At 36.8% G+C, this 21,701-nt stretch overlaps 1 protein-coding gene across 6 annotated transcripts; it reads left to right on the top strand.

Moving 5' to 3' along the window:
- The first annotated feature begins 9,388 nt into the window (after nt 1–9,388).
- LOC149028056 (histone deacetylase 8-like) lies at nt 9,389–21,131 on the top strand. 6 transcript variants are annotated; one of them, XR_016175527.1, is made up of 6 exons: nt 9,389–10,505; nt 10,812–12,449; nt 12,574–13,485; nt 13,629–14,320; nt 17,150–17,288; nt 17,387–18,644. XR_016175527.1 is itself a non-coding variant. In XM_089168189.1 (6 exons), exons 4-6 carry the CDS (start codon nt 18,645–18,647, stop codon nt 20,990–20,992), a joined length of 1,143 nt encoding a protein of 380 aa, XP_089024315.1. In that variant the 5' UTR covers nt 12,129–12,449; nt 12,574–13,485; nt 13,629–14,320; nt 17,150–18,644; the 3' UTR covers nt 20,993–21,131. The 6 variants fall into 6 exon arrangements, 1 of the variants encoding a protein (XP_089024315.1); XR_016175528.1 differs by having other exon boundaries at nt 13,629–14,129; nt 14,261–14,320; nt 17,150–18,644; XM_089168189.1 differs by lacking the exon at nt 9,389–10,505 and adding exons at nt 18,995–19,578; nt 20,696–21,131 and having other exon boundaries at nt 12,129–12,449; nt 17,150–18,906.
- The last annotated feature ends 570 nt before the right edge of the window (nt 21,132–21,701 follow it).

The following is a 21,701-nucleotide window of genomic DNA, read 5'->3' on the forward strand; positions in this document are numbered from 1 at the left end:
TCGAATATGGGACATGAGGTTTACCAAACCATTTGGGAGTGAGATTGGGACCATTGTAAAGGCCCAATTAACTAACTGCCATATTAGTTGGTTGTGTTAAAATAATAATTTTTCAGGTTATAAAAAAAAAAATTGATGTATTCTTTTTTTAATAAGATTTTCAGTTTAATTATTCTTTATAGAGATTAAAAGAAATTGAATAGGCAAGAGCCAACACTCGTATAATAAATGAAATATAATAGTTTGATAACGGGTTGATAACAGTCCTAAAATTGATCAAACTCAAATTCAAAGTGGGTAGACCAACTTAAACCCAAACCATGCCAAATTGAAATCAAACCCAAATTATTATGTAAATTTTTATCTTGAAACCATTAAACCCAAATCAAACCATTGACACCCCTCTTGGCAACCTTTCCCTATCCCAATTGTTGACCTCAAGTCTTATTAAAAAAAATCTATTCTCTCAACTAGTTTTATGTAATTATGTGTATGTTGAGTCATGGCCGGTTCATATTAAAATGACAATCTTTGGCTTTTTTCTTAGAGTGACGGAGTCGTGAGAAATCTTACATGCAAGGCAATTTGGATTTTTGTGGACAATCACGCTATCTTCATATCTTTTTACCATAAATTTAGGAAGAAAATATTATTTAGGAAAAGGCAGATCAAAAGTAAGTTTCAAAATTAAATATATAATGAGAAGTATGAGAGAGCACAATCCACCTTTATAAAATATAGGTATTGTATCATATCAAGGTTCTACCCACAAAAAAATCATATTCGCATGCAAGCCACGCAATTTAAAAAAAAAGAAAAAAAGAGTCCATTCTTCCAACTTGTTTTATGTAATTATGTGTATGTTGAGTCATGGCCAACTCATATAGACAATTCACAATTGTTGACCTCAAGTCTTATAAAAATTTCAGTCTTTGGCTTTTTTCTTAGAGTAACGGAGCCGGGGGAATCTTACATGCAAGGCAATTTGGATTTTTGCGGACAATCTTGCCATCTTCATATCTTTTTACCTTAGATTTAGGAAGAAAATATTATTTAGAAAAATATAGATCAAAAGTAGGTGTTCTATTTAAATAAATAATGAGAAGTATGAGAGAGCGCAATCCACCTTCATAAAATATAGGTATTATATTATATCATGGGTTCTACCCAAAAATAAAATAATATTCGCATGCAAGCCACGGAATTTAAAAAAAGGAAAAAAAAAAAGTTTAATTTCCTCGCACCTCTAATTTTAGATATCTTAATATAATGCATGGTGTCTCATTTTGAATAAGTTTTGTGTTTATATATGTTTGTTTTGCTATTGGCTTTCAGTCATTTAGGTAAAGTTAAAGATTGATAGTCTAAGAAGAGATTGAGTATATCTCATTGATTTCAATTAATTAATGATTGATTATATTTATAGATAAAATATATTCAATTTTCAAAACAGGTCTAGTCGTTGAAGTGGTACGAGTTTCTATTCAAGAGTAACTCAGACTAACAGTGAGGCCTGAGGGGATAGGGTTTGCTACGCCCGGTTCTTCCATCTTTGGATTTAAATTTGAATTATATATGTTTGTTATTCTCTACGCCTCCATTGTTATAAGAGCAAGTTATATAAATGTATGGAGATCTTATGTACTAATTCATGAAGCATTATTTATGAATTTAATTATACCCTCAATCCTTGTGCAAAATATTAATCTCAAATTGGTTGGAGCTGAGAAAACACTTGAATGTAAGCATTTTTATGGCTCTTAGGTGCACTCTCTGATAAGAGGCAAGTATGGTCTACATGTCTACATATGGGCATGGTATATATATAAAATCATTTTAAGAGGCTTTAACTCAAAACATAGGATCGATTCGGCTCGAACCAACGAACCATATGGTTACAATAGACTTCAAAATTGGATTGACCCACCGTCTTCAAGGGCTTCTAAAAAAAAGAGTCATAATAACTGGTTCTAATTTTTATGTTGATAATCGACATTTAACCAAGTTTCAGCATTGAGATCTGAACATCCGCATGGCACTACTTCCAAGCAAAATCCAGCGTACGAGACAAACCCTGTGGAGGAGACAGACTCTTGAACCCGTTTTCCTTTTTTTCCTTTCCCTTTGTAAAAGATAACTTATTAAATCAATGCCGGGGGACTTCAAATTGAAAAGTCAAGTTTAGAAATTTAGGAGATAACGTTAGGTACAATTGTCGGCCACATATATCAAATACAAAGTTATCTGTTACACCTACTCTTGACGTTCTGTTTTCATTATTTTATTTATAAAAAGAAATTTAAAGGAAGATGAGCACTCTAGCGATCAAAAGGAAATTGAAAGGGACAGAAAGAAAAGAAAAAACAATGGAATCAAAACAACACAAATTATGAATATTCTAATTTAAAAAAATTTTTGATTTGAATACAGAAGGCTGAACCTTACAGTGGAGATAAAATATTATAGTTTGGATATGCCAATTCTATTAAGTTTTATGCCAAAGGTGGTATGTTAAAGTGGTTAAAGATCCAACTTCTCTAGGGGAGGTCTTGGGTTCGCACCCCTCGGCGGATGTAAATCGTGGTGTGCGCAAGCTGGCCGGATGAACCTCATATCCAAAAAAAAAAAAAAAACTCTATTAAATTTTTTGTCAATGGTGGATTAGTAGAGCGGTTAAAAGCCTAACTTCCCACGGGAGGTCCTGGGTTCGCATCCTATCCGGCGGCACTTATATTAGTAATATTCCCCCACCCTATATATAAACTCTTCGGATTCAAAAAAAAAATAATAAAAAAATAAGTTTTTTCTAAGAAATGAATTCATCTGATTGTCTCATTTATAAATCTTCCTTCCATGTTATTAGCTAAGATGGGAAATTTTCTGTATGCAAAGCAAAGCTAAACCCTAAAACTAAGACAAATTCTACATCTATCTTCTTGGTCTTGTTTTGATGAATTTGTTTAAGTATACCATATATTGAAATCGAACTCTCTTTTACTTGTAAGACTGTGTTCATAGTCTCTTTGACTTATTTTGAATCTTTGGTTTCTAGATCTGTATAATCTTGATGTCTTGTGTGGATCACGCCTTAATATATCAATTATTTTCTGAAGAAAACAAATGTTGAAGTCGAATTTTCCAAGAAATTTTTTCTCAAAATTCAAAATACTCTTAGGCTTGAATCCCAAGATACGTGACATGACTTCTTTGAGTGGGATTGGGCTGTTGGGGTAGAAGTGACTTGGCCCACTTGGTGTTTGGATCCCTTTTGGGACTTGCTCTTGGTTCCATTGCCATTCGAATTTGAAGCTTGTTGGCTCCTTGAACCAAGTTTTGACGAAGATGGGTTCATACTAGATTGGTTTCCCATCTTACATTTTTTTCTTCTTCTTCTGATTAGCCAAAGAAACACCTAGTTATATGTTACAGATCACACTACATTGTTCATAGCATAATGAGATAACATTTGCATATGTACAGATGATACATTAATAGAAATAACCCAATTGGAACCATTTAGATACAAACCCAAAAATTTGCTAGAGTAAGTCATCTGATGGCAAGATTTTAGATACGGGTGTAAATGGATAACCGAAATTCGCTCCCGAATTCGCATCCGCATCCGTTTAGAAGTATCCGAATTCGTCCGATTACTAATAGGATGCGGATATGGTATACCCCTTTCCATCCGGTTATTATCCGTCCGATAAAATTATCCGATTAAGTTACTTATTTGGATTTGTTTTTCTTATTTTATATATTTTTTACATATTTATGTGAGTAGTTTTCTAGATTTTTTGCTAAAATAACTACTAAAGTTGTTAAATTCTTAAATTTGAAACCTAACCCTCACAAATAAAGTGGTAAATATGTTACTAGGTAGAGGAAAACTTGTATTCAATCTATATTCATTGCCATTTAAAATAATTTATTCAAGAAAATAACTATCCGATTATAATCCGAATCCGGCTGAATCCGGTTGAAATCCGATAGAATATTATCCGAATCCGTCCGAATATAATAGGATGCGGATATGGCATTATCACTATCCGATCCGAATCTGATCCGTTTACACCCCTAGTTTTAGACGGCTTAGTAAGGGTTGAAGTTAAACTACTACTACAATTAGTTATCACATGAAGTTTGGAGAACCTTTCAAAAACACCAAAATTATTAGCAGCTAGTGCGTCACCTGCTGCATGTAGTTCTGATACACCCTTAGCTATGTACTGGTTCCTTGGGTACATAAAAGACCTGCAATCCAATCATCAATGTATGCTTAGTCAAAAAAAGTGTGATACTAATACTATCACCAATAATTAATCACTCCTAAGGTTTCTTCTGGATCTTCTTTTTTTATTTGAAAATGGACTTGTTAGTTGTTACAATCTCCCAAATATATTAACAAGATAACAAAGAAATGAGAAAAACTAATTTTTTTAATTGCTGGAGCTAAATGTATTGAAAAAGAATAAACACAAATCCAATGGATTGTTAATAGAGATGGTATTAAAATCCATTCCCAATTGTCTACATTTTCATGTTTCGAACATGAGTTGTCCAAGGGCAATAGAAAAATAAATGCATTTCATTTTCAATCTCATAATCACACATAGAACAAGCTAAGGAATAGTTTAGCCAATTAGATACAATCACATTCTTATGATATAAACCATTATTCAGCATTCTCCAGAATAAAACTTTATATCTGGATAGAATTTCAAATGCCACATAAACTTTCACCACTTTTTATTATTCAAATCAATAGGAGGAGGAATAAAGAGATAAAAAAGGACTTTTGGTAAAAAAAATATCAAATTTGGAAGAATTGAACATAGAGGCAGAGCTTAGATTCAACTTTTTTTTTTTTGGGATGGGAGGTATAATGAAATTTCTACCCATTGATTTTACTCTTAAGATTTCACACTGAAAGGGGTTGAAAGACAAAAAAAAAAAAAAATCCTAAATTTGGCTTATTAAAAAAAATTAAACCCCCCCCCCCACAAGAAACCCAAGTGTAGTAGCTCTGCCTTTTAGTGAACATCCAAGAATCCTTCTTAGAAGAACTTCAGATATTGCCAATAAAAAATGAGAGGTGGAAAAGTGATAGTGGTGAGTCCCACTTTTTATTTTTCTAAACTTTTTCACAAAATTCCACCAAATTAGTGGGGTTTTAAAAAGTCTTGGGGTGGAAAAGTTGGACTGCCGTCTCATCAGACAAGTTTCCTTGATTCAAGAAAGCTTGTCTCTCACTTTCCCACCCTAAGCAACCAAACAATCTACAATTCTAGGATTTAAGAGGAAAATAAGAAATTTAAAATTTTTTCAAAAATTTTTCCTACCCCTTTTTTCCACTTCCACCTTTATTCAAACAAACAAACGCAACCTCAAGAAAGTCTCCATAGTATGGTGAGAAAAATCGGTTACAAAAGAATAAAAAAATAGTACGGTGAGAAAAGTCAGAAACAAATTCATCAGGTAAAAGGTTTGCAGGTAATGCTTTGAGCCAGGGGTCATATGCAAAGGAAGCTGAACTATCCTTCCCAATATTACAAACCTCTCTCTCTCTCTCAACACCTTGAGGGACACTTTAATGCCTAACCAAATGTAAGAACTGATTTTTAAGAGATTTTTGGGTCAAAACGAGAAGAGTTTGAGAAGCACTTGGACTTAATGACTGTAGCCCAGTATACAGGAGGTTACTATAATTGTGCTATAAACACATCTACAGTAAGAGTTTTTAAGTTTTAAGTTGAAGAAGGGAGATACATGTACACTACTGCATAACTAAGGCATAACCAATAATAAATGCTGGGAGTGGTCGCTGCCATGTTACAACCCAATGAGTTTTTTTGAGGGGAATGATTATCACGTTTATGCTGGATCAAAATGTCGCTCAAGTTTGGGCTTCTCAGCCTCGGCCATGGAAGCCAAGGCCTGCAAGGACGACGCGCTTATTGCAATGAAGGCCTTGGATATAAAGTAGATTTCAGTTGCTTCCGACTGCATGCTGTTGGTTTCATGGCTTAATGGAGGATCTTCTTCTCTCGACTGGGTTACTATTAAAGTTATACAACACGCCTGTCAGCTATCTCTTGAGTTTGTCTATGTTAGATTCAGATACGTATAAATTGGGAGGAAAATTTCATTGTTGATTTTGCTCTCCTGGTGCTTTTAGACTTCGATTATCAAAAGTTTGGTCCCCGCTTTTTTTTTTGGATGAGTTTCATCCGGGCCAGCTTTCGCACCACGATTTACATCCTCAATGGAGCTTTTTTATATTAATACCGCCGAGTGGGTGGGAACCCAAGACCTCCCTAGGGAAGTTGGATCTTTAACCGCTTTAACATACCACCTTTGGCAAAAGAGATATAATATACATGCACTATTTCAAAGGCTTTGACTGGTTTGGGATTCCATTGCAAGAAAAGGATTCCATTGAAATTTCTTGTATTCATTGATCCGATCCATATAAAGAGGATCACTCCACAGCCGTAACACCTTCCTGTATAGCAAAATACTGGAAGCTTCTGGTTGATGACATTACTAATCATGAAAACTCTACTCAACATTCGAGTGCCCTGATGGTAGAAGATTTCTTCAGTTGGTCACATAATTGAACGGTAGATTCCTCGAGTTGTCTAGTGTTGTAATGGAACTGTAGATTCCTCTTATTGTTTTTTTCTTCCTTCGATAAAAAATTCAATATGTTGTTTACTTACTGGGATTGCTAGATATTCTTTTTACATCTTAGGCCTCAGAGAAGGAAAGAGATGTTTAGGTTGTTTTCATCTGGTCTTCATCTCTTTCAAAGGTACGTACTACGCTATCTTATTGCCTGTGTCTTAATTTGTTTCCTGGGTTTTGCATTTTCTATTTTCATTCTTCTAAATTGGCTATTGTAGTTTGGCCTTCTGCCTGGGTTGAAATATATAATATATGTATGTGTGTGGTGTGTGCAGTACTGTGATGCAGATGTTCATATGAAATGAACAGTTCAGTCACCAGTGGCCTGACTCAGATTAGTAGTTTTATTTAAGAGAAACCCTGTTAGACAGCCTAGAAAGGGTGTTGCTGAATTGTGTTACAGGGCACCATTTTTAGCAGTATTCAACCCTTATAACAAATCAATAAGTCATTCTTACAAGTATAAAATGAAATGGATTCTTGGATTTGATGTTTTCTCTTTCTCTCAATTTATATTTTTTTTATGTTATTTTTTTTAGAATACAACGACCTAATTGATTTTTTTTAATTTAATTATTAATAGTAATAATTATTTTTTCTAACATTATATATTTGTATAATGTATTTAACTAAGAATTTTTGAAATAATTAAAATAAAATATAATAAAATAATCTAACAGTTGGTCTCACATTGGCCCACACAACATGTGCAATGACTTAATGCTCGCCTTGATGGGAAGGTTGATCTAGATTTATTATTTGGTCTCTCAATATTTAATCCTGGCTCGCCCCTGCACAAGCCCCAACACGGCCCAGTTTGACTCAATACGCATGTGTGTGTGGTATGTACACCAACCCACATGTAGACATGTAGACCATAGTTGCCTCTTATCAGAGATTGCACCTAAGAGCCATAAAATGCTTACATTCAAGTCTTTTCGCAGCTCCAACCAATTTGAGATTAATATTTTGCACAAGAATTGAGGGTATAATTAGATTCCATAAATAATGCTTCATGAATTAGTACATAAGATCTCCATACATTTATATAACTTACTCTTATAACAATGGAGGCGTAGAGAATAACAAACATATATAATTCAAATTTAAATCCAAAGATGGAAGAACCGGGCGTAGCAAACCCTATCCCCTCAGGCCTCAACTGATTAGTCTGAAGTTACTCTTGAATAGAAACTCGTACCACTTCAACGACTAGACCTGTTTTGAAATTTGAATATATTTTATCTATAAATATAATCAATCATTAATTAATTGAAATCAATGAGATATACTCAATCTCTTCTTAGACTATCAATCTTTAACTTTACCTAAATGACTGGAAGCCAATAGCAAAACAAACATATATAAACACAAAACTTATTCAAAATGAGACACCATGCATTATATTAAGATATCTAAAATTAGAGGTGCGAGGAAATTAAACTTTTTTTTTCCTTTTTTAAATTGCGTGGCTTGCATGCGAATATTATTTTATTTTTGGGTAGAACCCATGATATGATATAATACCTATATTTTATCAAGGTGGATTGCGCTCTCTCATACTTCTCATTATTTATTTAATTAAATAGAACACCTACTTTTGATCTGTATTTTTCTAAATAATATTTTCTTCCTAAATCTACGGTAAAAGATATGAAGATAGCACAATTGTCCGCAAAAATCCAAATTGCCTTGCATGTAAGATTTCCCCGGCTCCGTTACTCTAAGAAAAAAGCCAAAGACTGTAATTTTTATAAGACTTGAGGTTAACAATTGTGAATTGTCTATATGAGTTGGCCATGACTCAACATACACATAATTACATAAAACAAGTTGGAAGAATAGACTCTTTTTTTCTCTTTTTTTTAAATTGGGTGGCTTGCATGCGAATATGATTTTTTTGTGGGTAGAACCTTGATATGATACAATATCTATATTTTATGAAGGTGGATTGCACTCTCTCATACTTCTCATTATATATTTAATTTTGAAACCTACTTTTGATCTGCCTTTTCCTAAATAATATTTTCTTCCTAAATTTACGGTAAAAAGATATGAAGATAGCGTGATTGTCCGCAAAAATCCAAATTGCCTTGCATGAAAGGTTCCCCCGACTCCTCCACACTCTAAGAAAAAAGCCAAAGATTATCATTTTAATATGAACCGCCATGACTCAACATACACATAACTACATAAAACTAGTTGAGAGAATATTTTTTTTTTAATAAGACTTGAGGTCAACAATTGGGATAGGGAAAGGTTGCCAAGAGGGGTGTCAATGGTTTCAAGATAAAATTTTACATAATAATTTTGGTTTGATTTCAATTTGGCATGGTTTGGGTTTAAGTTGGTCTACCGACTTTGAATTTGAGTTTGATCAATTTTAGGACTGTTATCAACCCGTTATCAAACTATTATATTTCATTTATTATACGAGTGTTGGCTCTTGCCTATTCAATTTCTTTTAATCTCTATAAAGAATAATTAAACTGAGAATCTTATTAAAAAAAGAATACTTTATTTTTTTTTTTATAACCTGAAAAATTATTATTTTAACACAACCAACTAATATGGCAGTTAGTTAATTGGGCCTTTACAATGGTCCCAAGCTCACTCCCACGTGATCCCAAGTTCACTCTCAAGTGGTTTGGTAAACCTCATGTCCCATATTCGAATCCCCTCTACTCTTCTGTTTTTTGCATTGGACAGTTTGTGCTCTTTGGCCTGGGCATGAGTGCTACCGGCTTTTGTGGACTATACTAGGCCTCTGGTGGGGCTCCGCTGACGGGGCCAGTGTTTGCACTGGTAGTGCACAGGGCTAATGCTTGCATAGGTCGCATTCGATAAAAAAGTCCGAACATTGCGTAGCGGGGGGCGCTAGATCGCCGCTACTGCATCCCCTCTTTTGATTACAAAAAAAAAAAAAAAAAAGCCTAATGGATTGGACTGAACCATCACTCAATGAGCCTCGATTTGATTTGATTTGATTCGGACCATATGACAAGCCGATCTGGTTCGGTCTAAAATCGACATTCGAGCGGAGAACCCGCTTCCGACGGCCCCATTGCATGTGAAAAACAAGTGGAATTATAGCTTACAGCGGAGCAGCGGAGCAGCGAAGCAACCCTTGTAGGCTGTAGCAGCCGAGCGAAGACCTACAGAAAACGACAATTTCTTAGTAGCTTGAAGCAACTTGCTTTTCTATCGAAGTATTTTCTTGGTCGATTGGGTGAATGAAGTTGAACGAGCTCTCTCATCTAATTCCAGGTTAGAGGAAAGCGTTTTAAAGTTTCGATCAATTCAAGTTCTATGGCGACACTGGAATGCGCTTCGTCTTCTTCCATTGTTTCCACTGCTTCCACGATTGTATCTTTTAGATACGATGTGTTCCTCAACTTTCGAGGTGAAGATACACGTAAAGATTTCACTGGTCTCCTACATTTATTCCTCAAGGAGAAAAGTTTTAGGGTGTTCATGGACAGTGAAGAATTGTGGATTGGAGAACCAATTGGCTCGGCCCTCCATAAAGCGATTGAGGCGTCTCAGATCTCCATCGCCATCATCTCTGAACAGTATACGAATAGCAAATGGTGCCTTCGAGAACTCGCTCATATAGTTCAATGCATGAGATCCAATGGTCAAATCGTCTTACCCGTGTTCTACCATGTTGATCCGTCACAAGTTCGAAAGCAGACAGGAAGTTTTGCAGAAGACTTTCAAGAGCATGAGAAGAATTTTGACTGGGCTACTGTTAAGAGTTGGAGAGAAGCTTTGAGTGTGGTAGGGGATCTTAAAGGAGTAGTAGTCGACGAGAATACGTAAGCCTCAAAATCTCACAAATCTATATATTCTCAAGATAGTTTCATTTCATTACCACGTCTTAAAACTTAGGGATTGTTCTTTTTTTTTGGTTAACCTAAGATTGTTAATTTGTTTATCTCAGTAAATTTTTTTGACTGCGCAAATGACCTAAATCAAAAGCCGTCTAAATTTTCTTCCTTCTCAATTAAGTGTTGAGATGTCTGACTTCTTTTGATTCCACCAGAGTTTATTTTTATTTTTATTTTTACTTCTGTTTTACTGGGTTTCATTGTGATCTTACTTTCTATGTTGAATAATTGCAGAGATCACGCAGAGGTATTTATATCACTGGCCAAAAGGGTTCGGTATGAATTGGCCAGTTGCACCCACTTTGTTGAATCTAAATTCTATGTTGGAATTGATTCCTCAATAATTGAAATGTTATCTCTATTAGATATGGACTCCGATAATACTCAGTTTGTGGGAATATGTGGTATGGGTGGTAGTGGGAAGACAACCATTGCCACAGTAGTCTACCAACGCATTCTTTCTTCCTTTCAAAGATGTTGTTTTCTTCGAGATATTGCTGAACGGGCTAAACAGAGCATGGGTCTAGTGGCTTTGCAGAAGCAATTTCTTAAGGATGTCTTCAAAGAAAAAAAGAAAATATCTGATCTTGAAGAAGGAAAGACGGAGATAGCAAAACTTAGTGAAGAAAAGGTTCTCCTTGTGCTTGATGATGTGGAAGAGAAGGTTCAGTTAGATGCTTTGGCTGGTGAACTCCATTGGTTTGGCAAAGGAAGTAAGGTCATAATAACAACTAGAGACAAACATATTCTAAATGTCTCTAAAGTTGATATAAATACAATCTTCCGCCCTAAAATGCTAGATCTTCAACAATCTCTTGAACTATTTTGTTTTCATGCTTTTCCAAAGGTCGAACCTACTAATGATCATATGAAACTTGCACATCGTGTGGCACATTATTCAGGAGGGTTGCCTTTAACTCTAGAGGTGTTGGGTTGTTACCTATTAGATGTGGAAGTGGGAGACTTAGATAAATGGGAATCTACAATACGCACATTGGAAGAAATTCCTCATAAAGATGTCCAAAGAAGGTTGAGGATAAGTTATGATAATCTTGAAAATAATTTTCAAAAATTCATATTTCTTGATGCTGCGTGTTTTTTTATTGGATGGGAGAAGGAAACAGTGATGTCCATATGGGACGCTTGTGGCTTTTATCCTGAAGCAGCAATAGACAGATTAGTTAAAAGATCTCTTCTAAAATTTGAAGAGAATGGCAGTGGTTGTTGCTTGAGGATGCACGCTCAAATTCAAGAAATGGGCAGAGCAATTGCTCAAGATAAAAACAGTGAGGGGCCAAGTAAGTGCAGTAGGCTATGGTCTACTGAAGAAATCTTAGATGCATTTCAAGGGCAACAAGGCAAGTCTCTCTCTCTCTCTCTCTCTAATAACAATAATCATATAGTGCATTTAGTATTACTCTACAGTTTAGATTTCTTGCATCAAGTAATACTCTATAGTTTAAATTTATGCCATTTGGGTGTGTTTTGTTGCCTTTACCATGACACTCTTGATATCATGGGATATACCATTCTTTTATTGGGTGTCTAATGTTCAACCATTTTTGTTAATGTAATTATTGTTTATTGCAGGGAAACGAACTGATAGAAGGCATTATACTTCCCTTTGATATGCCGATACCTTTATCTACTGAGCACTTTAAGAAGTTCAGTATAAGATTTCTTGACATTAATTCTGAAGACTTCACTGGAGATTTTTCTCTTCTTCCTAACACTTTAAGATGGCTCAGGTGGATTGGATGCCCTTGGCATATTCTTCCAACCAATTTTTATCACAACAGACTAGTTTATCTCAACCTATCAAATAGTTTGATTTCAGAAGCTTGGAATATAGGGCCAGCACAACAATATAAGGTATATATAATATCTAATGTTTTCCTCTCTTTTTTCTTTTCTTTTTTTCCTTCTCCCTATGAGATTAATAACTTAATTTGGTTGATATATAATACTGTTGAAGTTTTCAATTTGTTGACAGCAGTTCCAAAAGTTGAAAGTTCTGGATCTTAGTGATTGTCGAAATCTATCCAAGTCCCCAAACTTTTCATGGTTTCCTTGCCTGGAAAATTTAAATCTTGGACATTGTGGATTCTTGGATGAATTAGACAAGTCAATCGGGGAGTTGACTAAGCTCAAAATTCTTGTTCTCAAATTCTGTATTTCGCTGAAAAGATTGCCTGAATCCATTGGTACTCTTAAATCTCTAGTCAAACTCGACTTGACACACACATCAATAGAAGAACTTCCGGATAGCATTTGCGAGCTGAGTTCTCTCAAAGAATTCATTCTCCAAATGAATAGGTTGCTCAAGAAGTTGCCAGAAACCATTGGTAGACTACAGTCGTTGGTAAAGCTCAAATTGACCAATGCTTCAAGAATCAAGGAGTTGCCCGACAGTATTGGACTATTGATGAAGAATATCAAGGAATTAGATGTTGAGGGTTGCTTTGAACTTACAAAGCTACCAAGATCAATGACGGGAATGAGGTATTTGGAGAACTTTAATCTGAAAGAAACCAATGTTTCTGAGTTACCTGATGATTTTTCGAAGCTTGAAAATTTAGTGGAGTTGAAAGTTCCTGGTGGGCTTCAATCTCTCCCTGCAGATCTGTCACACTGGAAAAGGCTGAAGATATTACAGTTTTGTTATTGCGAGAGGTTGGAATACTTACCAAAGCTTCCCTCATCTTTAGTTGTACTTTGTTGCGTAAATTGCTATTCATTGGTAAGACTACCGGATTTGCGGTCGCTGAAGAGTCTGAAAACATTAAAGCTCGACTACTGTCCAAAGTTGAAGGAGATTCCAGGCCTCGAGGAAATAGAATCGTTGGAGGAATTGTTAGCACCAGAATGCTATAATTTGACACATACACCGAGGAAGATACTGGGCCAGGTAAATTCTCAGCATCCAACAACTTGTTCCATTTGCCATCTTAATTTTTTCTTTTCTTGCTTATTAGTTGTTACACTTGGATGATGGATGGCTCCTGACTTTTCTTTTTTCTTAATTACGTTCTTCTTTGATTAATTTTGCAGGGAACATCAATTTTCCAGCGACTGAGAAATAAATATTTATTGAAAGCTGCTGATAATGATGGAATCTGTAATAAGGGATTGATTCTGTGCCTAGTTTTGAAACTCTATGATATGTGGACATTTCAACAGGGTGAGACAGTGTCTGTCTACTTGGACATAGATTATTGTATCCGCCAAGAAGGTAAACCAACCTGCAGGTGTTTCCATACACTGAGAATTGAGGATGTCAAGTATACCACTCAAGGAGATATAATATACATTCACCATTTCAAAGGCTTTGATTGGTTTGGGATTCCATTGCAAGAAAAAGATACCATTGAAATTTCTTGTATTCATCGATCCGATCCATATAAAGAAGATCACTCCACAGCCGTAACACCTTCCTGTATAGCAAAATACTGGAAACTTCTGGTTGATGACATTACTAATCATGAAAATCCTAATCAACATTCGAGTGCCCGGATGGTAGAAGATTTCTTCAGTTGGTCATATAATTGAACGGTAGATTCCTCGAGTTGTCTAGTGTTGTAATGGAACTGTAGATTCCTCTTATTGTTTTTTTCTTCTTTCGATAAAAAAACTCCATATGTTGTTTACTTAGTGGGATTGCTGGATATTCTTTTAACATCTAGGCCTCAGAGAAGGAAAGAGATGCTGAGGTTGTTTTCATCTGGTCTTCTTCTCTTTCAAAGGTACTACGCTATCTTATTGCCTGTTTCTTAATTTGTTTCCTGAGTGTTGCATTTTCTATTTTCATTCTTCTAAACTGGCTATTGAAGTTTGGCCTTCTTCCTGGGTTGAAATATATAATATATATAGGTGTGTGGGTGTGTGCTGTACTGTGATGCAGATGTTCATATGAAATGAACAATTCAGTCACTGGTGGCCTGACTCAGATTAGTAGTTTTATTTAAGAGAAACCCTGTTAGACAGCCTAGAAAGGGTGTTGCTGAATTGTGTTACAGGGCACTATTCTTAGCAGTATTCAACCCTTTTAACAAATCAATAAGTCATTCTTGCAAGTATAAAATGAAACAGATTCTTGGATTAATAGAAAGTACAACTTGTCTCCATTATGAATCCCTAACTTGCTACTAAAGTATCTTGCTAGAGTTGATTTGTTATTCCCGGTTGACAGTGGGGGGGGGGGGGGGCGGGGGCCTCAAAAACCCCCGGGGGGGGGGGGGCCGCCGCCCCCACACACCCAACAAAAAAAAAAAAAAAAAAAAAAAAAAAAACACGCCGGGCCCCCCCCCGGGGGGGGGGGGGGGGGGGGGGGGGGGGGGGGCTCTACGGGGCCGCCCGCGCCCCCCCCCCCCCCCCCCAAAAACCCACAAAAAAAAAAAAAAAAAAAAAAAACCCCCCCCCCACCCCAACCCCCCCCCCCCCCCCCACCCCCCCCCCCCCCCCCCCCCCCCCCCCCCCCCCCCCCCCCCCCCCCCCCCCCCCCCCCCCCCCCCCCCCCCCCCCCCCCTATTCAACATTACCGGAAATTTAGCAGTAGACATCTAATAAAGAATCCATTCAAATAAACCTTTGAAGTGATTATGTATTGTAGGACTGGATAGCGAAAATACCAGTTTCCATGTCAAAGTACTAGGTGATTAAATTGCCAGGAGACTTAAGCTAGCCTGGACTCAACTTCCCTAACTTCAGCTCTAGTCTTGGATGAAAACCCTTGCTTTCAATTTCATTTAGTATATCATTGTGTAAGGAGAGCCTTAACCACCTAGCTATACTGTTTGCAGGATAAGGATACAATCTAAATTAGAATATTCAGGAGTTATTTTAGCTCCCTTAAGTTACCTTTTAACCACTTATTATGGATTCTCCACTAATCTTCCTCCATATGCCATGTAGAAGTGTATAAAGTGTAATATTAATGAATGAACAATACAGTATATACACCATATACAAACACAGATATGAGATATGTATACAATATCAAAAGCCTAGAGAATGCAAACACAAGGTTCGATCCTTGCTGACGGCATATACAATAACCCCATCCCCAATACATAAAAATTCGAAGATTAATGTCTATTCTTATAATGCGATTGAAAGAAAGGGAGACGAATAAAAATAAGATAAACCTAGTTTCATTGTTGATTGGTCCCTTCTTTATTTTCTTTTGGGTATTAATGTTGAGGCCATTTAGTCTCCTACGCGCCTTTTGAATTTGAATTTCTACGCTACTTTCTATTGTAATTTGTCATGGTTGCCTCTACCCTTCTTTCTCATCCTTTTTTAATTGTGGATTTGAAGAGGAAGTAGCAATTTCTATTATGCCACACAGAGGATGCAAATTCAGAAGTTGCTTGAGTCAAACCTAGGGAGTCAAAGTAAAAATTACCTTCTAAAAAAAAATTATAATGAAATAAATCTGCTATACTCTTTATTTTGGGTCTTTTTGTATCAATTTTCATTCTTTGTTTTGTTCATTCAAAAGAAAATAATATAAGAATCTATTTTGATAAAAAAATGAAATTAGTTTGATAGCTTTCATCTAGAATATATTATGGAATAAAAAAATAAGTTTGATATATCGAAATAAAATTAATAAAAAAATTATAGTGAAATTGAAAACAGATTGCTAGTATTTGGGAGTGAGAAAAAAGAAACCATAAGGCTTCATAAATTTATATATGTTTTCTATAATAAACTCAATTTGTATTCATATTTTATGTGGTTTGAGCAAAAATAAATAGAATGAGTTTTTGTAAGAATTCATAATAAACAAAAAGTCTATTATGAATTTTGAAAGGAGTTTTTTATTCTTGTAAACAAAAATAAGATTTAAAATAGATACTAAACATATTAAGATTTTTAAGAGAGAGAGAAGTAGAATTACATTTGTTTGTTATTTTTTTTTCCTAATAATTTTTTAAGGGAATGGGGCTATTACATATATCATCAATAAGAGTCAAACCCACGACCCCTTCACTAAGAGATGTTGGTGTTGCCAATCAAACAACACTGCATTGGCAGAGAATGAGAATTGATTAAGAAAAGATTAAGATGCGCTCAATGGATATGGCTTTTTCTTTTCGGTAAGTTTGGTGGATTTGTCAATTTGAATGCAACTGCTAAGGCAGATGAAATTTGGCTGGTAAATGCCAGTAGAATGCAGGTCTCATTAAAGTCTTCAATCTTAAAAAAATGTCTTTGAGTTCTATGATTTTCTCCTTTCATATGCATGGGTTTTCTTCCATTTTCACCTTCACCTCAAATTGATGTGTTTTGGCACGAAGGAATGCTCAAGCATGACCTAGGAACCGAGGTCTTTAGTACTACCATGAACCCAGGGCTGCATTCTACAAGCGAACATGGGATATAGTGGGGTGGATGTTTGATGAGGCATAACAGATTTTTTGCAAAAATCTTAGAATGCCTGATTAGTTGAAGCTCTCTAGGCTGACCCTAATTCTAAAGGGAACAGTTCAGAATATTTTTTTGGCGATTTCAAACCTATTGTGTGAGCTCCTGCATTTATTACTTGACCTAGAAATTTTTGCTAACAGGTTGGAGCTTGTGATCCACAAGGTGGTGGGGCTTTCTCAGACTGCTTTTATTGTGGGGAAACAAATTTCGGATAACATCTTACTATGTTAGGAGCTATTGCATGGATAGATGTTCATGATGCGATTTAGTGCAATGAAGGTACATTTTCTCTGTTTACTGGTCCTGGTTTTCCTGAGATGTTCATCAAATGAGTGGAAAAATGTGTTGTCAACCCTAGTTTTGTTATGTTTTTGTAGAGAACCCAGTCATCCAAACTCTCCTCTAATCGTGGTTGCATCAGGGCTGCCCAATGTCTCCCCTGCTATTTAACATTGTAATTCATTGGATAGGGCTTATCACCCACATTACCGAGCTCCAAGCATCACCTTTGTGTGTTTTGCAAACGATGTCTTCAACTTTGGTACAGCAAGCCCAAAGAGTGCCGATGGTTTTAAACAGATATTCTCAGAATTCTCCTTGTATTTGGGGCTCTTTATCAACCCTGGGAAGTCTCACATTTTCTATGTTAGTTGCTCTCTGCCATTTAAGTACCTGGGTGTGCCCTTCTCGTCCAAGGGGTTGCATGGTGAGAATTTCCAAGAATTGTGAGCCAAAGTGGAGAGGAAAATCAAGAGAAAGCAACTGCTAAGGGGATGAAATTGGCTATATTACATATGTATACTATTCCGTAATATATCCTACTAAATACTTCCTTGCAACTACATGCACCTTTGGGCCGGTCTCTGTTAGGAATATTCAATTCTTACCACAAATCTGTTATATTTGCAGATATTAACATTTTGCTAGGGCTTACGTTGAAGAATGGGAGATACATACTCCTCATAATCAAGACAGAACTAAGTAATCATAGAATCATCTAGTTTAAGTATGAATGTAATAGGGTGTGTTTGAACTGTGGAGACCACTATGGTCAACTTTCCAAGTGCAAAGACTTATCAAACACTGAAGAGTGGAAATTATGTCCACTCACTTCAGATTTTTCTTTTATCAAGTTTCACTCCAAATTTTACTTCCCAAGAAAAATAAACGTAAAGAACTTTTAAGAAATCAAACCTAGCTTTTCTTACCCTCTTCCCCCAAAAAAAAAAAATTCCGACCGCTGCCCAAGAGCAAGCATCACTGCAACATAATTTGTGTAGGCAATCGATCTATTAGTCATTGTAAGCCACATGGAAGCATATCTTGTTTAGGTGCTTTCACTAATGAAACTTAGGCAAAACGCCAAAACCTTCTCTCAGTGGAATTTCCACAAAAGCTTCCAGAATTCTTGACTTATGTTCCTCGACAAGAAACTAGTGTTTGGCACGAAGAAAGGAATGCTCAAGCATGACCCAGGAACCATGTATTTTTTCTCTCGGTGGATTTGTCTTCTTGAAAGCAACTGCCATGGCAGGCGTAGTTGGCTGGTACCTGCCAGTAGAATGCAGTCTTCTTAAAAGTGTTCAGTCTTCACAGTGTCTCTGAACTCTATGATTTCCTCCTTCCTTCACATCCATGGCTTCTATTCCATTATCACTATCACATCGCATTGATGTGTTTTGGCACGAAGGAATGCTCAAGCATGACCCAGGAACCGGCGTCTTCCATACTTCCATGAACCCAGGGTTCCTCGATGTACTGGATAAGCATCCTGAAAATTCAGATCGGGTGAAGAACATGGTCTCCATCCTCAAAAAGGGACCCATATCTCCCCATGTCTCTTGGCACACAGGAAGACCTGCTCGTATTCCTGAATTGCTCTCGTTTCATTCTCAAGGTACCCTTTTTCGGATAAGTAATTTCCATTTTCTAAATTGCTGTTTGGTTCTGTTTCCTGGAGCTTGCTTGATGTTGTTCGATTTCAGAGTACATAACCGAACTCGTTCAAGCGGATGAAGCTGGAGTGGGTAAGCAACTATGTTGGGGGACATTCTTGAACCCTGGCTCTTGGGATGCTTCTCTTCTTGCTGCTGGCACCGCACTATCTGCAATGAAGCATTTACTAGATGGGAAAGGGAAAATTGCGTTTGCGTTAGTTCGTCCGCCTGGTCACCATGCTCAACCCACTCGTGCTGATGGTTATTGCTTCCTTAACAACGCTGGTCTCGCTGTTCAATTGGCCTTAGACTCTGGTTGCAGAAGGGTTGCAACGATTGACATTGATGTCCACAAGGGAAATGGAACCGAAGAGGGGTTTTATCGCTCTGCTGATGTTCTTACAATCTCTCTTCATATGGATCACGGTTCATGGGGTCCATCGCATCTGCAGACTGGGTATATTGATGAGCTTGGTGAAGGTAAAGGGTTGGGTTTTAATCTGAATATACCTTTACCTAATGGAACTGGTGATCGAGGATATGAATATGCCATGAATGAATTGGTCGTCCCTTCTATTCACAAGTTTGAGCCAGAAATGATTGTTTTGATTATCGGCCAAGATTCTAGTGCTGTAAGTTTACTCACTGTCCGTATTTCTTTCTTATATTTGTTTAACCACTTATTGAGAAACTGAAACTCTCTTACTGGGAGCTTTGGTGGTAAAGACAAAGAGTTAAGAGTTCATAAATTCAGGGATGTGGCATGTTCCAACACTGAAATATTAAGTCTTGTAATTTCAATTGTGACTTGTTGATCCATAGAAACAAACCATACACACAAAACACTCTCTATTAGTGGTCTACTTCATTAGCAGGGATAGTTCTTTTTTGAAAATTAAAACAAGGTTTCCCCCAAATGGTTGTACAAATCAACTGAAATCTGAGTCTAATAATGTCCAATCCCATGATTTGGAATAGTGGCCAACTGAAAGCAGAAAATTACTGTTACTTACATGTGACAGCAATCATGCAGCAGCATCTATGATGCAGGGGTGGTGGAAATGAACAACTCAGTATTACCAAATATCCCCTAGGTTCTATGCTTTTGGCATTACCAGTTCTGTGGCCGGGATTACTTAATAGTTTTGGAGTTGGTCTTTAATTAGGAATTCTGAAATTCACCGATTTCCCTTTTCACACTAGTTTCTTTTTTATCTCCTAAAACTGCAATAGATTAAGCTTGGGCTTCCCCAGGAAAAAGGAAAAGCATAATTCCTAGATGTGTTCGAGGATCATTTGTTACATCCATTGACAGCAAAACACACTTACTCAAAACCAATAAACCAGGGCCATCTCAGAAATAGATTCAAGCATGTTTGACATTCATGCATCAGTCATGTATTTGTAATTAAATCTATGAACTTTGTAGATGGATATCTGGTTTCTTATCAATGTGATAAGGCCTGCTTCTTCTTCTTCTCCTTCTTCTTCCTCCTTGTCTGTAGGCCTGTACCATGCACTGCCATGTTTTAGAAGCCCTAATTCCTGCTTCAATTCCACTGTAATGCACTGTAGATGATTAAAAGTAAATATGAAGCCATGAATGGTGATTGCTTTAAGTGCCAGCATTGTTGTGGATAAGGATCAAAGTAGCTACAATTGGGATTTTGCTAGAAACTTTCCTCATTAGTCCCAGTAATAGATTTGATATAATCTTATAAGGTGACTTTTGTATGTTCTATCTTTCAGTTTGATCCCAATGGAAGGTTGTGCTTGACGATGGAGGGTTATCGGAAAATTGGGCGTATAGTGCATGAACTGGCTGAAAAACACAGTAACGGACGTATCCTGGTTGTCCAAGAAGGTGGATACCATATTACATACTCAGCATACTGTCTTCATGCAACGCTTGAAGGTGTTCTCAACCTTCCAGATAGTCTCTTATCTGATCCCATTGCTTATTATCCAGAAGACGAGACCATAGCATCCAAAGTTGTTGACTCCATCAAGCAATACTGGAAAGATATAGTTCCACTTTTTAAATGATGAGATCAATCAACTGGGAATGTTCTCTAAAGTGGAGTAATTAACTTCCATTCTGTAATATTACAACTCTGGTATGTATTTATAAAATAAGGAAGGTATGCTCAAGGTCCGACATGTCGCTCCATGTCGCCGTGTCGGACCGTGGCGACACAGCGACTCGGGCGACATGGAGCGACATGTCGCCCGACATTTTTGGTAAAGTCGTCGTCGAAAAGATGAGAATCATGAGATCATCGACGACAAAAACCCTTGACGTTCTCCCTCGCTGTGCCTCCCATTCCTGTCGTTGGCTCTGTTTTTTATTTGGTATTTCAAGTTCTCCTCTCTGCTGTTTTGTCAAATGTGTGTGTGATTCAGAAAACGTTGAAGATGGATCAAATAGAATGGAAGTTCTGCTTTAACGATTGCAGCAACTATGTTTTGATCCTTCGGTTCCTTTTTTGAAGGGAACACTTTGATCATCTCATAAAACATCTAAAATGGTGTTCGATTGCATCAAAGGGTTCTTTCTAATGCTTTCAAATTTTCCGATGAGCTCCACGGCCAGCTTCAGTGGATAAAACTTTGCCGAAGCTTGGCTTGAAAAAACCAGAGAAACGACTTGTGGAAGACTCTCTGGAATGGCGACCAATGGATGAGTGGGAATGAGGAGGTGAACCCATGGGGCTAATCACCGGCGTTGAATGAACAGATCCATTCGTCTTCTCTC

The sequence above is a fragment of the Hakea prostrata genome, chromosome 1 (assembly GCF_041222555.1).
Source record: "Hakea prostrata isolate BN-2017 chromosome 1, UWA_Hpros_2, whole genome shotgun sequence".
Taxonomy (NCBI): domain Eukaryota; kingdom Viridiplantae; phylum Streptophyta; class Magnoliopsida; order Proteales; family Proteaceae; genus Hakea; species Hakea prostrata.